Raw genomic sequence first — 18,651 nt, forward strand, 5'->3', positions numbered from 1 at the left:
TGCTGAGCCAAACGCCAGCCCTTAACGTAATTATTTAAGGTCCATTTAAGTGTCATTGTTAAGGAAAACAAGTTACAAGCATCAAAAATGCTGTGGAAAGCAATCAGTACTTTATGCTCAGAATGCCACTGGGCAGTTCACTCAGATGACTTTCCCGTCACTGCCCACATGAGGCCCTGAGCTTCAAGGCCACTCAGCTGGCAGAGGCCAGGTAAGCACAGAATCTGCTACCTTGTCCCTGCTGTTTCAAGACACACAAGGCCATGTGTGAGCACAGCATAACTACACCTCAAAGTCCATGACCATGAACAAGATCCTCAAGACTGCCTCTGGAAGTAGGTGCTAGAAAAACACCAGATATGGACAAAGAAGTGCAAATTCAACTCAAAGTGTCAACAACAGTATGACTAAGGATTTCCTGAGTGCTGAAACAACAGTCCCCAGGACCCCATCTCCAACTGAACACATGGTTCCCCAGCTCCTTTGGATCCAACACAGGCTGCAGGACCAGCAGTGCCAACCTTGCCTGGCAGCAAACAATTCGATTCTTCATTTTAATTAGCTCTCACAGCCCCTTCCATGGGTCAACAGTCTACAAAGCAGTACCTTTGAGGCCAGGGCTGGCTGCATAAAGGGTTAAGCTACTGCTTGCAGTGCCAGCATCCTGTATGTTGCTGGTTTGAGTCCTGGCTGCTCTATTTCCTGTCCAGTTCCTGTACTGCCCATGTGGGAGACCCAGAAGAAGCTTCCAGCTTTCACTTTGGTCATTTGGGGAGTGAACCAGTAGATGGAAGAATTCTCTCTCAGCAGCCTTGCCTTTCAAATAAACAAGGTCCTTTTTTTAAAAAAAAACAAGGGGGGGCAAACAAATGAGGGTACAATCCTAGCCATTTCATTACGAAAGTGGTTAGAGAAGAATTTAACACAACCTATTCAACCATAACAAAAGAAATAAGCAACAAAGAGCCAAAGATAAGAACTTGATTCCCTTTTAAAGGTGGACTGTGAGACGGCAGGAGGACAGCCAGGCTGCTGCAGAAGCGTGCCTGCTCTCCCTAACCTCTGCCCACCACCCTAGGGCATGAAAGCTGCATTCATTCTGCTGGTATCCTGTCCCACCTCTCCCAGCTTCTAAGTTGAAAAGGGCTCATTCCCAGATGTACAGTCTTGAGGGTTCAGTCACAAGCACTTGTTAAATTCTGCTGAGCACTGACCAAGGTGACCTTACATTTCACCACTGTGCTTAAATGTGCAGTCCAAACATCTTTATAAATAACACAAGTGCGTACCGTTCTTATCAGAATAAAAACAAAGAAATGAATATAACAAATTCCAATGTAACTAAAATAAACAGCAGAAACTTTGCTGTATGAAAACAAAGCAAAAACTATTATCAACAGACAATCAACCAAATATGGCTTCCAAGGGTAACACTGGTATTGGTCCTTCTTTCCAGACATTTGGATTGTAAAGCTGTTTTTTCTTAAATGGATATTAGGTCATCCTATTTTAATGAATCTCAATGAGAAAAGCATGAACTCTATGGATACTTCTTTCATTCAGAATGTGTACCACATATTCACATGCCATTCTGAATGCCCCAGAGGGAGTAAGCCATCCATCTTGGCATTTACCTACTCCCAGTTCATGTAGACCAACCAAGCTACCAACCACCAGACATGTTCCTCGTGTCTGCCGGCAATGCTGGAGCATCTTGAGTCTCACGTCACGTGGCACTGGCCACTTCCAACCTGGCCCCAGACACCTGTCTAGAAACAGCCTCCACATTTGCAGCTTCTCTGGCTTTCTGTTCCAGCAGCTCACCATCTTTGCAAGGTCTCTGCTGCCAAGCTCCTAGCCAAGTGCTGGTCACTCCAGCTCCCAGGCCTCGCCTTTCAGCCGCACTCAGCCCAGCCTGACAGGCCCCTCCTCCCTGTACCCCCCACTTGATACTGTCCCTGCATTCATGGGACGTTGGGTTCCTGCCTGCCCCTCCTCTTTCACTCTGCAGTCCTGGCATAGCCTGGGCTTTCTCTCTTCTCCACATCACTCCCCAGGAACCCTGGCTGTAAGGGTTATACACACACTCACGGTTCCAGGCTACACATTTACAGCTCCAGCCTTCACCCTCCACATACATGTGTGAATGAATGGGCCTCCAGCTCAACACACCTATGCCAGCACGAGCTATACCCCACTGCCCACACTGTTCTCTGCTAGGCTCCCCACCTCAGAAAACAAAGCCACCATCTATAAACTCGGTTGCACTGGGAAAAACTTAAGGTACGAGCAATCTGGCTTTACAATTTGACATTATTGAATCCCACCATTTCTTTCAAAGATGTTCATGACCCTTCTTCTTCCCTCCACCTTAACCCCTCACTGCCCTGGCCACAGAGTCTCCAAGAGATCCTAACAGCCCCCTGGTGGCCGCTGTAATGCTGCCGGACTGCCGGCCGTCCAGCTATGCAGAGAGGCCGCTGTAATGCTGCCTGACTCCCCCGCTGTCCATCTATGCGGAGTGGCCGCTATAATGCTGCCGGACTGCCGACCGTCCCTCTATGCAGAGAGGCCGCTGTAATGCTACCTGACACCCCCGCTGTCCTCAAGGAAGGCAGCCACAGAGTCCTCAATCACAGACTCCAGCGGGGGAATCCAGAGGCTCCAATGTCGGGAAAGCACCCTACTCCACGCTGGGCCAGGGTCTTGCCAAAACGAAAAGGAGCCCAGTGGGAGAGAATGGAGGACTCCAGACAGAACCAGCTGCTCCCAGTGCTCCCAGCAGCTAGTTCTACGACGGAGAAAGAGTGTGAGCCCTGCTTGGTAAGCACCTCAAGTGAAGAAGGCAGTCAAGGCCCACAGCTTGTAGACTCAGCAACAAAAATGTAACCATCGTGTGAACACTGCCTCACTGAGACTTTCCGACACCCACACTCAGGAAGGGCAGCAGCTGCTGCCCGTACTGCCAATACTGCACAGTGTTCTCCCTATGCAGACACGTCAGCATTAGAGATGAAGACCACCTGTGAAAGGTACAGTTGTTACCGAGGTGTAACCTGTGACAGCATGAAACAAATTCCGATGAAGTCTCTGGAGTTCAAAGACCCAAGTGAGATGCTGGCTGGCCCACTGTGGCTGCAGTCCCTGCCTCGCACGTGCCAACAGCCCGTACGGGTGTTAGTTCATGTCCTGGCTGTTCTACTTCTTTTCCAGTTCCCTGCATGTGGCCTGGGAGGGCCTTGGGACCCTGCATCTGCATGGGAGACCCGGAGTAAGTTCCTGGCTCCTGGCTTTGGATTGGTTCAGCTCTGGCTGTTGCAACTACTTGGGGAGTGAACCAACAGATGGAAGATCTTTCCCTCTGCCTCCTTTTTACTCTGTAAATCTTCTTTTCCAATGAAACAAAAAAAAAAATATATATATATATATATATATATATATATATATATATATAAATCTTTCAAAAATCTGGGCCCCGCACAGTAGCCTAGGGGCTACAGTCCTAACCTTGCATGAGCTGGGATTCCATATGGATGCTGGTTCATATCCTGGCTGCTTCATTTCCCTTCCCGTCCCTGCTTATGACCTGGGAAAGCAGTAGAGGACGGCCCAAAGCCTTGGGACCCCGTACCTACACAGAAACCCAGAAGACGCTCCCGGCTGTGGTTCAGCAAAGTTCTGGCTTTTGTGGCCACTCGGGGAGCGAACCAGTAGACACAAGATCTTTCTCTGTGTATCTCCTTTTCTCTGTATATCAGCCTTTCCAATAAAAAATAAATCTTAAAAAAAAACCCAGAACAATTTGTCTATTTTCTAGAAAGAGTTATAGACGGGGACAGAGGGAGAGCCACAGTGGGAGAGAGATCTTCTACTTGCTAGCTCACTCCCCAAATGGCCTCAAAGGCTGGGACTGAGCCAAGTTGAAGTCAGAAGACTGCAGCTCCATCTGGGTCTCCCACAAAGGCAGTTTGAGCCCAGGTTCTTAGCCAACCTCCATTGCCTTCCCAGGAGAGTTAGCAGGGAGCTGGTCAGAAGTGGAGCAGCTGGGACTTATACTGGCAGCGGTAGGAGGTGCTGGCATTGCATGCAGTGGCTTCATCCTCTGTGCCACAATGTGGGCCCTGACAATGACTTGAGACGACAATGACCTGACAATAATCTTGAGATGGCTACACGGTGTGCTAACATGAGCCAGATATGAGAACTCCAGGTCTGCGTCTTCCACGGTGCTGCTCCTTGGTGTAAAATGAAAGGCACACCTTGCAGGAACTGCTTACTCTATTCTGATGATACTGGCGGCCACGCTCCCCACCGACCACACACACGTTAATCATTCACTGTTGGCTGAACTCAGTGTGAGAAAGCCAAGCCTGGATCGTGTTGCGTCATGAACACTGACTCAGTGACACCACATGTGATTTATGACACACTTGGTGATTTGCTAGGAGTTAACTTCCCTGATTTAGCTGATTTAGCTTTTAGACCCTGCTCTCAAGATTTATTTAGAATCAACATTCTATAATCTGAATTCAGGCTGAATGGTTCCTCACTGCTGTGCTGCACCTTGGACAGGAAGATACAGTGATAAGGGAGGAGAGAAGTGGGGGAAGTGAGTCTAGGACACTCCACTGGCCCTCTGTTGACCATAAAGACTTACAGACAAAGCACAACTGTAGACACGCCATAGGAAAAGGCAAGAATCACCCAAGAACTGAGGAGGAAGACAAAGAGAAGAGAACATTGGAAGATTCAAGTAGCAAGACTCGAATCAACCCGAACACCTTGAGTCTAACTTGCTTTCTTTTCTGCTCTCTTTCTGCTGGCGCCCCATGAATAGCAAACAGAGCCATCCTCTATGTGGTTTTTCTTTCTGGGGATCTACCAGACACTGGGTTCTCTTTCATGAAAACAGCAGAATTAACACTGGAACCATGAGCTGCTGTAAACATGCAGAAATTGCCAACCAAGTTCTCAAGAGAAAATGGTCAAGTAAAAAGTTCACACTGCATTTTGTTATAAAATCAGCATAATTTTTTTTTCATATGACTAAACGGGCCACATTACAACCATCTAATTTTGAAGAACTGCTAACAACTCTACTTTACAAGACATTTCCAGAGAATACTACACAAACCCTGAAATAAAAACATTCTCAGCCCTGTTTTCCTTGGAGGCAAGTTTTTACTGCTAGCCAAAGAGAATATTTTAAGAATCCCCCATTGCACTGGAGACAGGGTCAGGAGAAGGGGCACAGCAGACAGCTTCCACGGGACCCTTCAAGTAATGTGACTTCAAAAAGTTCCTAGCAAAGGGGAATTCACAAACAACTTCATGCAGAAACTTTAGAACTCAAGCATATGTTTGTCTTCTCAAAACACACACACACACACACACACACACAGCTATTTATTTATTTGAAAAGCAAAGTTTCAGAGAAGGCAGGGAAAGAAAGACACCTTCCATCTGCTGGTTCACTCTCCAAATGACCAGAAGTGGGGCTATGTTAGGCTGAAGCAGGAGGGATATCTCCACTGCCTTCCCAGAATGAACTGGCATTCCTATGGGATGCTGGTGCCCCAGGTGGTGGCTTAAAGTCCTGTGCCACAATGCCAAACCATCCAATTTTCATCTATACTTTCCATACTTTTAAGATTCCTTATGTGAATGGAAATCAACATTTTCTTTTTTTTTTTTTTTTACCAAAAAATAACCTTTTAATCCTGTTTTCTTTAAAATACTTCATATATCAATACAGATACTTTATATCTTGATCCCGAAGAAAAAGCAAACCCCGTTGAGTTCTTTCCAAAGTTATACACAAGTTGTAGAAGAGTTTCACATTAGGTTGACAGCATTAGAACTGTGGGAAGTGGCTTATTAACAATGGTGGCAAGAGCGATCTCTTAAAACACATACCGTGTACTACCGAATTCTGAAAATCCAATGAGGGAAGCCACGCAAGAAAAAGCAACATCCACCAAACGGCTGGAACAGGAGGACACCCTGTTGACTGAAATAAGCCAGACACAGAAAAACACTGTGTATTCGCCCTTACTTGGGGGCACTAAAACTAAGAAGGCAAATAGGACAGAGGAAATGACCGTGGGCCAGTTTTGCTGCAAATGCAGTGTTTGGACAAATTTTCCTTTAACTTTTTATTGTCAAAAAGTGAAGACAGATATCACTATAATTTCAATGATTTTGCAACTACTTTAAAAGTTACTTTTATGAGGGAAACTGAATATCTTTCAATGTGATTACTGTGTATACACCTTGTCTATTTTCCTGTTGGACTTTCATCAGCTGAACTATTCTTTAGTGAAACACTATGCTTTTGACTAGAATGTAAATTAAAAACACATTAGCTAGAAGTAAGTAAAATTTTAAAGAAGAAAAAAAGTGGAAAAAGAAATTAAAAACAGAATAAACAAGTGGCTTTGTCTTCTTCAATCTGAGAGAACAGTGAGCTCATTTGTAACCTCTTCCGGTTTTGAATGCGTGTCAGCAACAACCTATCAATGCGCCATTGCTTAAATCAAGTTGTACCTTCTTCTTTTTTTAATTTAGAGGAACTCCTTTCCTTTTGTCTGTACCCACAATGATGGTAGGTAGCAACTAATTTTACGCCTGTTTTCAGGGAGCAGTTATTAAGCTGCTATTTTGGTTGAAAGGTTAACATTAGTTCAGCTGTTTTCTTCTGCTAGTCACCAGTGTAAGCCCTGTGCATGGTGAACCCAAGACTGCTCGCAGTCCTAACGGGAGGGCTGGTGTCAGCTCCGTGTCACAGACAAGGAGACTGCAGGTCTGTGAGCTTGAGTCTCCAGCCCAGAGCTGTTGAGCCACAAAGGCACCCAGTATGCAGGAAGCTCACATGTTAACTCCACAGGTTCCAAGTCTATGAAATTCCCAAAGGTCATGGGTGCCATGCAGTATAGTATACCATACCATGAGGGCGGGGAGCGCCTGGCTCGAGGCTCCACAAAGGCCCGTGAAATCATTTGGTCTGGTGCTGCCAAGACAACTGCACTTGAAAGTCCACGCATCTATAGCAGCCTAATTGCCTAGATGATGATTTTATATGGTCCATGAATGATGTTAGAAATATCCAGATGGCCTCGTGGCAGAAAAAACGTTTCTTATCCCTGCTGCATTAGATTTTTATAACTTTCATTTACTTATCAGAGAAGCACACAGAGAGGTCCCCTTCGCTGTTTTACTCCCCAGAGGCCCGCAATGGGCCAAAGCTGGGAGGCAGGAACTAAACTCTGGTCTCCTACATGTGCAGCAAGGACCCAAGCCCTGGCGTCATTGCCTGCTGTCAGTGTGACACAGTACCCTGAATGGGGCAGACACCAAGACACAAAGACCTTCATCAGCTGGTTCACTCTCCAAATGGCTATGACAGCTGGGCAAGGCCAAAGTCAGGAATTCTAACTATGGCAGGGCCCCAAGTCCTCTGGCTGTTGTCCACCGCGTTCCCGGGTACACTGGCAGGGATCTGGAGAGGGGGACAGCAGGGACACAAACTGTGCCCACACAGCATGCAGGCAGCTGTCGTCCACCGCGTTCCCGGGTACACTGGCAGGGATCTGGAGAGGGGGACAGCAGGGACACAAACTGTGCCCACACAGCATGCAGGCATCACAGGCCGTGGCTTAACTTGCTGCGTCATAATGCTGGCATCAACAAACATCTCCCCTGGTGTTTAACTGCTAGGTTGGATGCCTGTCCCTGGAATCATGTTCTTGCTTCAGGTTTTCAATCTACCAACTTTGAAAACACCTGAAGCTTAATTTCATATTATAATTTTATCAATCATACTTCAGAATAATCTTTACATAAATGTTTTATTGACTAGGATATTCCAAACAACCACAATGAAGTGTCTGGGAACCTCTCAACAGAATATGTATGCCTGCAGTCGCGTAAGTGCCTTCATCCCTTAAACAAATAATTTGTTGATTTTTATCTTCTTAGTGGAAGGAACTGGCCATACAGGTAAGAAACTATCAGTTACATAAAGCCCATGCACTTGTTGGAAGCTGTATCTTAAAAATCTCGGGTTTCATGAGTAGTTCAGTAAACAAGAAATGATGATAGTACATTTTGAAGCTGTCCCTTATCACTACTTAAAATCACTGTATTAGTATGCAAAATGTGTTCTTGGGAAATACTGACTGAGGTTCTCCACACACATCTTCTGCTCCCAGGTACTCCCTGAGGCAGGCTGTCTCTGGGGTCCAGCTACTTGGGTTGCTTCCGCACTGGCCCAGCCCAGCAAGCGGCAGCAGCAGCTGGGCCGCAGCGGGAGATCCCGAGCCAGCTCCTCCTCCTCTGTTTTTTCTGTGGTTTCTCTAAGCTGCCTTCCTTCTCGTTTTGTGATAGACAAGGCTGGTTCCAAAGGCCGCATGCCCAAGCTCCAGGTGCAGGCAGGGCTGAGGAGGAAGGGTCTGTCCCAGGCCCCTGTCCCAGCTTCTTGGGGGCGCGAGACCGTCAGTGTTCCTGCTGGTCGACACTCTGTTCACATGGCCCTTTTCCCTGTGCAAAGCTTCTCCCCATGGAACTAAACCATGTTAAAACCCGTTATCCTGCCCCACAATGAACCCTGTGACACAAATCTAATGGAATTAATTTCTATGTGTGGGAGTAGGCAAAACAGTGTCCCCAAAAGGGGATTACATCTGAAACGTTGGAGCCTCACACAGTGAAAGACTTCATGAACAGGACTGAGTGGAGCAACCTGCAAGGAAGACAGCCTGGAAGACTCAAGGCTCAACGGCATCAGGTGGGCTCCTGCACGTCAATGATGGAGGCAGAAGCCGGAGGACGTGTGAAGGCGATGGAGGAGGCGGCGCCCAGCAATGCAGCGGCCTCCCGCAGCATGAGACAGAACAGAGCCTGCGTGGCACTTGACGGAAGCCTGAGAAGTGCTGCCCAGGGCTTCTGGCCTTCAGGAACAAAAGGTAATTCATATACACTGTTTTAATTTGTAGCCGTTTGTGACCCCAATCACAGGAAACTACTGTAGTGCAGTGGACCACCTACCAGAAGCAATGATCTGCAGTGATGGGACAGAGTAGAGCATCTCAGAGTGTTCTGTTAAGGGGCTGGTGTGATGGCTCAACTTGCTAAGCCTTAACCTGCAAGCACTGGTATCCTAGATGGGACCAGTTTGTGTCCTGACTGACCCCTTCCCATCCAACTCCCTGCTTGTGGCCTGGGAAAACAGATGACCTAAAGCCTCGGGACCTTGTATCTGTGTGGGAGACCCCAAAATGCTCCTGGCTTCAGATCAACTCACCTCTGGCTTTTGTGGCCATTTGGGGAGTGAATCAGTAGATGGAAGACATTTCTTTCTGTCTCTCTCTAAATCTGCCTTTTCAATAAAAAGTAAATAAATTTTTAAAGAAAAATAAAGAAAAAATAAAGTGCTCTGTAAGGAGTGCCTACCCCACAGCTCCGGCTTTTATCTGGTGTCCTCCTATTGGGGAGCACATTATCACCATGAGGTTTGAGTGGCAGCTGCGCTTCGGTGTACTGCTGGGCTCTCTACTCATGGTTGCACACCAGAGTTCACCCAACCTATGGGAAAATTTACACCGAGCGCCCTGTGGTGACCAGTAGGAATACATCCTGGAGCCTGTGATGTGGGGCAAGAATTCAAGCCATTGCCTACCATACTGGAATCCCACAGGAAGGCCAGTTCAATTCCTAGCTGCTCCACTTCCGATCCAGCTTCCTACTAATTATTCCTGGGTAAGCAAGAGAAGATGGTCCAAGTGTCTGGGCCCTACCGCCCAAAGGGGAGATGCAGACGGGACTGCAGGCTTCTTGCATTACCCTGTCCAGCCGTCTCTTATGACCACTTGGAGAGTGAACCAAGAGAGTTAAGACCTCTCTCTCTCATTCTGCCTTTTAAATAATTAGATTAAAAACAAACAAAACATCGTAAGGACTACAGTACTTTACTGTAACATATAGATGATTTAAAGTTTTCAGAAGGATGTGTGTAGGTTACATGTAAGTACTGCACTATGTTCTGTCACAGCCAGCCATCTGCAGCTTTGGATCACAGATCATATCTTCAACCATCTGCTTACAAATGCTGGCATTTTGTCAGGTGGCTGACCTTGCTAACCCAGTGAGTCAATTCAGAAATCTTGCTAGTGTTTAACACACACCCCGTAACCATCCTAGGCTCCCCGTCTGTGACCACTGCTCAGCCTTTCGCCCCAACATGAGGCAGGCACAGCGAGAGGGCACAGGCACCCAGAGGGACCTGAGGCTGCCCTGTATCTGACAGTCACGGATAAGCAGGGCAGAAAGGGCAGCGATGTCAGTACAGCAGAGAAGGCCTGCACAGTGATCAAAACCAGGGATGCCCTCAGCTTCTCACAATGCTGCTGAAATGTCTAGGAAGGGCAGCACGAGTGTTCAGTAATGAAACAAAATGAAACATGTGTCCAAAGAAGCCAGGCACCAATGAGGTTAAACCTCGTGGGGCTCCGCAGGTCCCGGATGGCCTGATCCTATGCCTGTGGGAGCTAAGGACAAGCAATGGAGCAGGCTCACTGGGGAAAGGGAAGACAGCAGGCTGCACAAGGACCAAAGGGGCCTGAGGAGGGGCACAGGAAGAAGCTGTGCAGACGGAGAACGCTGTGCCCATCACCTCTCTCCTAGCAGAAGGCACTCCTGTCCTGTGCCCCGTCCCCCCAGCATCTGGAAGAAGGCCAGTGGGCAAGTGGACACAGCCAAGGGTGGATCTGGAGTGCTACCCTACATGATCTCCTGGGGAACCCAGGAACAAGAAGAGGCGTGTGGTGCGAGCTCAGCTCAGGGCACCCCTGCACAGGACAAGAGATCCCACCTTCCCTGGACTCCTGGCTCACAGACAGGAAGACTACAGAAAGAACAGAATCACTTTTTGACAACTGCACTCATTTTAACTTTCATATAACTCTATTAAAAAAAAAAGGCATAGAAAAGTAGCAGCTACTTTTCCAAATGCTAACTCTAGTGTTGCTTACCATAAAAGGGAACACGGGGAGTTCCTTTAAAGGGACAGATCGAGGTACATCTGGACGTTCCAAAGGCTAGCTGACACTGCTTTGCTCAGTCTCAGTGCAGTCACAAGATGCTGGCTGCATAATATTCTGTCAATGCTTAGTTAATGGAAGTACTCGGTGGATACTGGCGGCCTTTGCAAGGAGATGATCAGTATACTGGATCAGGCCATGCCCAGCTGGAATGCTTGGAAGGCTACACAGGAAGCCAGGGACTGGGCACGGGCAGAGAAAGGTAGTTGTGAGGCTTTGCTGGTAGCAGAGAAGGAAAGGGCAGTGCAGAAGGCAAAGAGAAACCCAGCATACATTATTCTTTTTAACTCAACATATTTTCAAACATAGCAGGGAAACTAAACTCCAATGCTGGCAGAAGTCCTGAGGGCAGAGATGGAAGGAAAAGGCTGCCCATTGCCCACTGTGAACCTGCGGAGCCCAGCCTTGCTGGAAGATGGCGGGCACTTTCCACATGCCTCTAACATAACGATTCTAACCACTTTTCCTGGGCTTACTGCCATCCGTGGTAAAAAGTCTCCAATTTTGGGTTTTTCAAAGTATAAGAATAAACAGGGGGCGGGCAGTGCCATGGCACAGCAAGTTAAGCCTCTGACTATGGTGCCAGTTCATGTTCCAGCTCCCTGTTTACAGCCTGGGAGAGCAGCCAAGGGTGGCCAAATGCTTGGCCCCTTATGGGAGACCTAGGCGAGGGTCCTGGCTCCTGGCTTCAGTTCGGGCCAGATCCAGACGTGGAGAGTGATCCAGCAGATGGAACGTCTCTCTCTCTAACTCTGACTTTCAAATAAAAATAAATGAATTTTAAAAGAACAAATAAAACTGTCATATTATGATTTGGCTATTTTTTTTCAGCCCATGGGAAAAGGTCTTTCTTCCTTTGATTTGTTGAATATTATAGGTAGTGATACATTAAGCCTAAATTTATAATGTAAATTCAAATTGCATTTTTGCCAAAAAAAAGTTTAAAGGAAAGATGTATTGAGAGAGGCATGTGCTCACCCTCTTAGAATATTATCTATGAAATACATAAAATCTGCTCCTAAAGTTTTGTTTTGTTTTTATGATCTATCTATTTTTATTGGAAAGGTGGATCAGATTTAGAAAGAGAAGGAGACACAGAAAGGTTCTCCATCTGCTGGCTCACTCTTGAAGTGGCCACAATGGCTGGAGCTGAGCCAATCTGAAGCCAGGAGCCAGGAGCCCCCTCCAGGTCCCCCACATGAGTGCAGGGGCACAAAGACTTGAGCCATGTTCTCCTGCTTTCCCAGGCCACAAGCAGGGAGCCGGTTTCCTTGCTAAGCTGCTGCTTATGCCCTAAGAACTAATCTCTTTGCAGCAGCGTTAAATTATTACACAGGAAAAAGACCACAGCCATTCTTAGGAGTACAGCTGTAGCTTGTTTGCATATTACAATCCCACTGGTTCTAATTTGCATATTAACACAATACATTCTTGGGGAAAGAGGTGGGAGGGCAGATACTCAGACATACTAACACAAGCAACACTAAACAGAAAGCTGCACGGTAAGCTTAGGTTGGGAAGCAAACAACAACAAAAATAGATCAAATAACGGTTAATTCCAACATTCATGAATAATCAAAATTTTAAGGACCACGTTTAACGCACAGAAATAAGAGTAACGTTAGCGACAGATGTGTAGCATAAGAGAAAACACATCCAAATGGGATTCAGTGAGCATGTTTCATCCTAACTCACTCCATCTGTAACAACAATCCCTGAATTCCTTTGGCTTTCCAAACCATCGTTAGCGTGGGTCACATTATTTCTTGGTCAAACACAGGGTCAGCTCATCTGACTGTGAGAACACGCATTGCGCGTGCTCACTCCAAGTCTTTCCTGATCCGCTCCCTGCCAAAGGCGACGGGCAGCTCACGGTCCGCAGTCCACCTGAGGGCTGAGCGCCAGCCAGAGAGGAAGAACACACCATCAAACGGCGTCCCTGCGGACCCACGAGGGCCCACTGCGCCCTGACTGTGGCCTGCTCACCCCGGGAAGAGGTCACAGCACATGGGCTGGGCACAAGGCTTACCCACTCATAGGAGAGAATCCAGCAGCCACGCGCGATGCCCAGTAGCACGTTGAGGGTGCGGAGGGGCTGCCCGGCCAGCACGTGGGTTGTGGTGGCACAGACCTCAGCTGTCACTGTGAAACCTTTCAGCTTTCTCACGACCTGGATGATGACATTCTGTTGCCTGCCACATGGGAGGGAAAACAAACCAACAAGATGAGTTTGTTTCGCTGTACGGAAACATCAGCGTGACTGCACTAAGGGATGAAACAATATCAAAAAGGCAAAAAATTCTGATTATGATTACCCTACTCATGTCTTTTTTTTCCCCCCAAATTTATTTATTTTTATCAGAAGGGCAGATTTAGAGAGACAGAGAGAAAGATCTTCCATCTGATGCTTCATTCTCCAAATGACTGCAAAGCCTGGAGCTAAGCCAGGAGTCAGGAGCCTCTTCCAGGTCTCCAAATGGGTGCAGCTTTCCAAGGACTTGGGCTGTCCTCCACTGCTTTCTCAGGCCACTAGCAGGGAGCTGGACTGGAAGTGGAGCAGCCGGGACACGAACTGGCATCCATCTGTGAACAGGCACTGCAAGGCAGACAATGAGCCAGTTGTGCTATTGCTCCTGCCCCTCACGTCTTGATTTCTTTACAAGTAAGGGTTTTAAATTTGGAGGGAAAAAGAAAAATAAACTGGAGAAAAAAAAATGACAGTGAGCTCTGGACTTTGCCTAATCTATTTTAATGACTGAGAAGGCAGGCCAAGAGGCTATAAACGGCTACCCTGGGGGCTTCTGGGCTGGCCAGGGCTGGAGCCAAAGGCAGAAACCGGAGCCCTGACAACAGCCCAGCGCCCTTCCCACTGCACCAGTGATCTATCACAGGCAGGCATGGGCCCATAGGCATGGTCAGGACCCAAATTCCATCTGCTTACTGACTTCTGAAAACAGCATTCTCTGAGTGTCACACACACAGCTTTCCTTCTAAGGGACCCAAAGAGATAATCTGTTAACTCGCTAACTCTCAGGCAGATCTGTCAGAGCCTCCTTAACTTTACAAAGCTCCTAAATATTTATCTGCTGGTCATTCTCTTGTTGTCTTCAGTATCTTTATAAAAAGCAAACCCAAACAAAAAACCTATGCCTCAATTCCTTCCCCAAAACTCTTTATTTTTCTCTCCTTTCGATAGCCCACGACATACACTATGGCTTTGATGCAATACTTGTGTTTCCCAGCCAGTTCTGGACATTCCTGCTGAAACACAAAGGCTATGGAGAGCTTCCTCACCGCACGTGGAGGTCCACCCTGAGGAGACCAACAACTCTCCCCCAGAGGTCACACACAAAGGAAGGCAGGCTGGCCCAGGGGTCCCTGCCATGTGTCTGCCAGTCACAGGTGCTGCTCAGCTCCCACTCTGCTAATCCCGAGACTATGGCTGGCTGAAGACCTCAGTTTCCCTATCTGTAAAATGGGGAGATGGCTGGTTTGAAATCCCTAGAGACCCATAAGGAACAGATGCGTGGAACAATAGGCCAGGCCCCGACCATCTCATCCAGGGTGTACAGGCTCAGTGGAGGCGATGAAAATCACACATTTGGAATAAAAATACAGAAAAGCCAACTGAAAATCCAAAGCAAGAAGAAGCCAAAGTGTTCATGTGAAATGAACCCTACAATTCTGTCCTCCTGGCGGCTGCCAGCTGTCTGCGGGGCATGCTATGTGCAATAACTAGTGGGGGGTCAGAACAAAGACCTAGACAAGAATCCAGCCTTAAACACACACACCTGGGTCTTTTTCAACTCCTGAATGGGGAATTAAGTAGCTATGGATGTTCACTTCAATTGAGCGGGCACATCCAGCTCCCTGCCAATGTGCCTGGGAAAGCAGTGGAAGGTGGCCCCAGTGCTTGGGTCCCAGGGCCACTGCGTGGGAGATCCAGATGGAGTTTCAGCTTCTTGGCTTCAGTCTGGCCCAGCCCTGGCCGATGAGGCCACGTGGCGAGTGGGTCAGGGATGGGGGAGCAGATGGGAGAGTGACCTTCCGTAACTGCCTTACGAATAAATAAATCAATGGATCTAAAAAGAAAAGCTTTGGCTGGAGCTGGCCATCCTACTGGCCATGGGTTTGTTTCTTTCCCCACCATCCTCGGTTTATTGAAAGGCGGGGTGTCTGCCACATCGTAGATAAGATAATCAAGAGGGCGAGAAAGCAGGAAGTCAGGAATTATGAACATATTTCACCTTGAAACGCACAGTTCTTCACAAAGGAACCACATGAACACGTTCATATGTCCCGGGGAATGGGAATTACTACAAGGAAGTTCACTGGTAAAGTCCTGAGCAGATAATACTCAATTTTGTTCAACAGGCCTATCTTGAACTTGGTACATTATTTCAGATGGACTACCCTTATCAAAATGCTATTTACCACTTTCATAAACTTCCTTCCCTGTCTGCACAAAAACAACCAAATATTCTGATCTGCACAGTTGATATAGCAAATACAATAATTTTGTTCATTCAGGCATCCTAAAACCTTGTTGTTCCTGAGTAATCATAAATAAGCTGGAATCAAGATTTAACTTTCATTTGAGTTTCCAGAGTAAACTTAGGCTGGAAATAAAATGACTGATGGATAAGAGAAACCAACCAACTTAGGGAGAAAATACAGACCTTAAAAATATGTCCCTATTCACCAGCCATCTCTTTATTGGACGATTTGTAATGTACCGTCCCCACCAGCCCTGTGCTGCTTACTGAACATTCCCGAAGTGCAGACGGTGGAGAAGCGTTAAGGATGGGGCCACCAAGGGGCAGGGAAGACAGCCCGAGAGCTCCTTTTGAGCCTAAAGGGTCACAGGGTGTCTTTAGCAATGAGCTCTACACTGAAACACATTCTTCATTTTCAGTCATCTTTGAAGTGAGATATTAAGGATTTGGAATAAAAGCAACAAGGTGGGCCCGGCGGCGTGGCCTAGAGGCTAAAGTCCTCGCCTCAAAAGCTCCAGGATCCCATATGGGCGCTGGTTCTAATCCCGGCAGCTCCACTTCCCATCCAGCTCCCTGCTTGTGGCCTGGGAAAGCAGCTGAGGACGGCCCAATGCATTGGGACACTGCGCCTGCGTGGAAGACCCGGAAGAAGTTCTTGGTTCCCAGCTTCGGATCGGCACGTACCGGCCCATTGCGGCTCACTTGGGAAGTGAAACATCGGATAGAAGATCTTCCTCTCTGTCTCTCCTCCTCTCTGTATATCTAGCTGTAATAAAATGAATAAATCTTTTTTAAAAAAAAAAAGCAACAAGGTTCAGAACTAGGAATGGCCTGCAAGTCCACAGTATGACAGGACATGAGAGAATAATACAAAGTTATCAAAACAGCGATACTTACTCAGATGGCATGCTTGTCATGACTAATGTTCTTGTTGGCTAGAGTTTTCAAAAGAGAAAGAACAAAAAACAGTCAGACATATGAAAAATATTTTTCCCACAGAAATAAACTTTATTTTCAAATTTTTTGAAAAGCTATCATCACTTAAAAATAAATATTTAAGCATATATCAAAGAAAAAAAAAACCTTTATACTCCTGTAAAAAAAGCACAAGAGATAGAAATCCAGATACTAGCACCAAACCAATCTAAAATAACACAGACATGTGCCCAGAGAGCAAACACACACTGCCCTCCAGAGCTCTGCTCCGCCCGCCACCCACCGGCCCACTGGCCCACCGGCCCACCGGCCGGCTCCTCCTGTCTGTGGCCCTTCACGGAGAGTCCAGAGTGGCAGTCCTGCAGGTGGAACTCCACACTTGACACGCTCTGGGCAGCCACAGGCTCACTCCAGACGCCAGGGCACAGGCAGTGCCTCTTGCCTTAGGCACAAAGGCCAAGCAGGCCCTCACACACAGAAGCATCCAATCTACTTCACCGGGAATCACAAACACCTATGTGACTAAAAGGTGACTTCACTTATGTAACAGACGCGCTGATGTTAGAAAATGTAAATGTTATAAAAAAACCAAAATAACAGTATGAATGCCCTCTACTTCTATCAGTCAGAAATGATTAGTTTTTAACAATCTGGTCATATAAAATATGCTCATTCTTTGAATATATGCATTTATGTGTATATACATATTTATTTAAAAGCAAAACTGAACCATATTACTCATGTGCTTTAGTATTTCACAGGATACTTCAATGCAGCTCACTGTACACCAGCACTATGAACCACTGCATGCTCACTCCTGTCTTGAACACACAACATGAGGCGAAGGAGAACAGGCATTCAGAGGGCTAGAGACTAAGAATGTGGTGGACATGAACGGGATTGTATACCACGTGTCAAGAGGCAAGGCCCTTCCTTATGTGGGAATCTCCCATCATCATGTAAGATTCTCACTGAAACCTAATCCAGTTCTCCAACCTCATCCTAGCCTGATGACGTGATCCACCTCAGCATGTTCTGCAGAACCTTCCTAAGAACCTTGTTGGGTTCCACATGGAGAAGTTATCCATCCCTAGGAAGAAGGCATGCAGGCAGAAAAATCACCCTGACTGCAACTGGACTTCTCGGATACTAGCTGTCTTCTCCAGGACTCGGGGCTGCTTCTCTTTGACCTGTTCTCATCCCCAGTCTGATCCCTCATGAAACCTCGTGGCTTTAAATTCCAGACACGGTAGAACCGGGTCTCCTCGGCTGCTGAAGCCTGCGCAGTGCACAGCATGCCCGGACGCACAAGGGGACATGACAGATCACTGAGGCCTGCAGGGGACACCAAGTACCACGGATGGCAGAACAAACTGGACAACACTCCCAGCCAACCTTTGACAGCAAGTGTCTGGGTGAGCGGAAACTCTAGGGTGGATGATGCCAGCCAATGAACCTTGGAAGGATTTCCTCAAGCCTGCAGCAATGAAATCAACAGCATCTCTATGGAATCCACTTAAGCAGCACCCTGGGAACATACTCCACAGCGGGGACCCAGGGATGATGTCGAGTGACCTTGCGCCGTTTCTGGGTACTCATGTGGTTAGGCTGCTGGGAGCAGTCTTCTCCCCTTCATTTCCCTTCCCCCAGATACAGGAGGAAAACAAAGGTTGGGAGCAACTGTTTCACCTGCTTCCCCCCTTCCTCGACCCTCCCCGCCCTAATCAGTGGTCCGCATGTGTACACATCCTTCTCCATTATGCAAACATGAATAAAATAAGTTTATATTAAAAAATTCCAGACATACACTGGCAATTTCCAATTTCATTTCATTACACAAACCTAAAGCTTGACCTTCAGACTCCAATACTCGGCCTACTTGTCATCGGAAGTCTAATAAGGATCTTAAAACTAACATGTCCCAAACCAAACAAAAATAAACAAACAAGACTCAAATTGGAACAGAAATAGTAAAACTATTTTCATGAGAAGACTTCATACACAGAAATCCCTAGGGCAGCTAACAAACATCTAGAAGTAATAAATTTAACAAAGTTGTGAATATAAGATCAACACAAAAATCAGATTTATTTGTATAAGTTAGGAATGAACAACCTAAAAAC

General features: G+C 46.9%; 1 protein-coding gene across 1 annotated transcript in view; it reads right to left on the bottom strand.

Moving 5' to 3' along the window:
- Positions 1-18,651, bottom strand: part of MCPH1 (microcephalin 1) — a 190,547-nt gene that overhangs the window by 104,282 nt on the left and 67,614 nt on the right. The window contains exons 10-11 of the mRNA XM_058666665.1: positions 16,490-16,527; positions 13,126-13,288 (exon numbers count right to left, since the gene is read on the bottom strand). Of these exons, the coding sequence (XP_058522648.1) occupies positions 13,126-13,288; positions 16,490-16,527 (201 nt within the window). The remainder of the gene's footprint in view (positions 1-13,125; positions 13,289-16,489; positions 16,528-18,651) is intronic.

The sequence above is a fragment of the Ochotona princeps genome, chromosome 7 (assembly GCF_030435755.1).
Source record: "Ochotona princeps isolate mOchPri1 chromosome 7, mOchPri1.hap1, whole genome shotgun sequence".
In the NCBI taxonomy this organism is placed as follows: Eukaryota; Metazoa; Chordata; class Mammalia; order Lagomorpha; family Ochotonidae; genus Ochotona; species Ochotona princeps.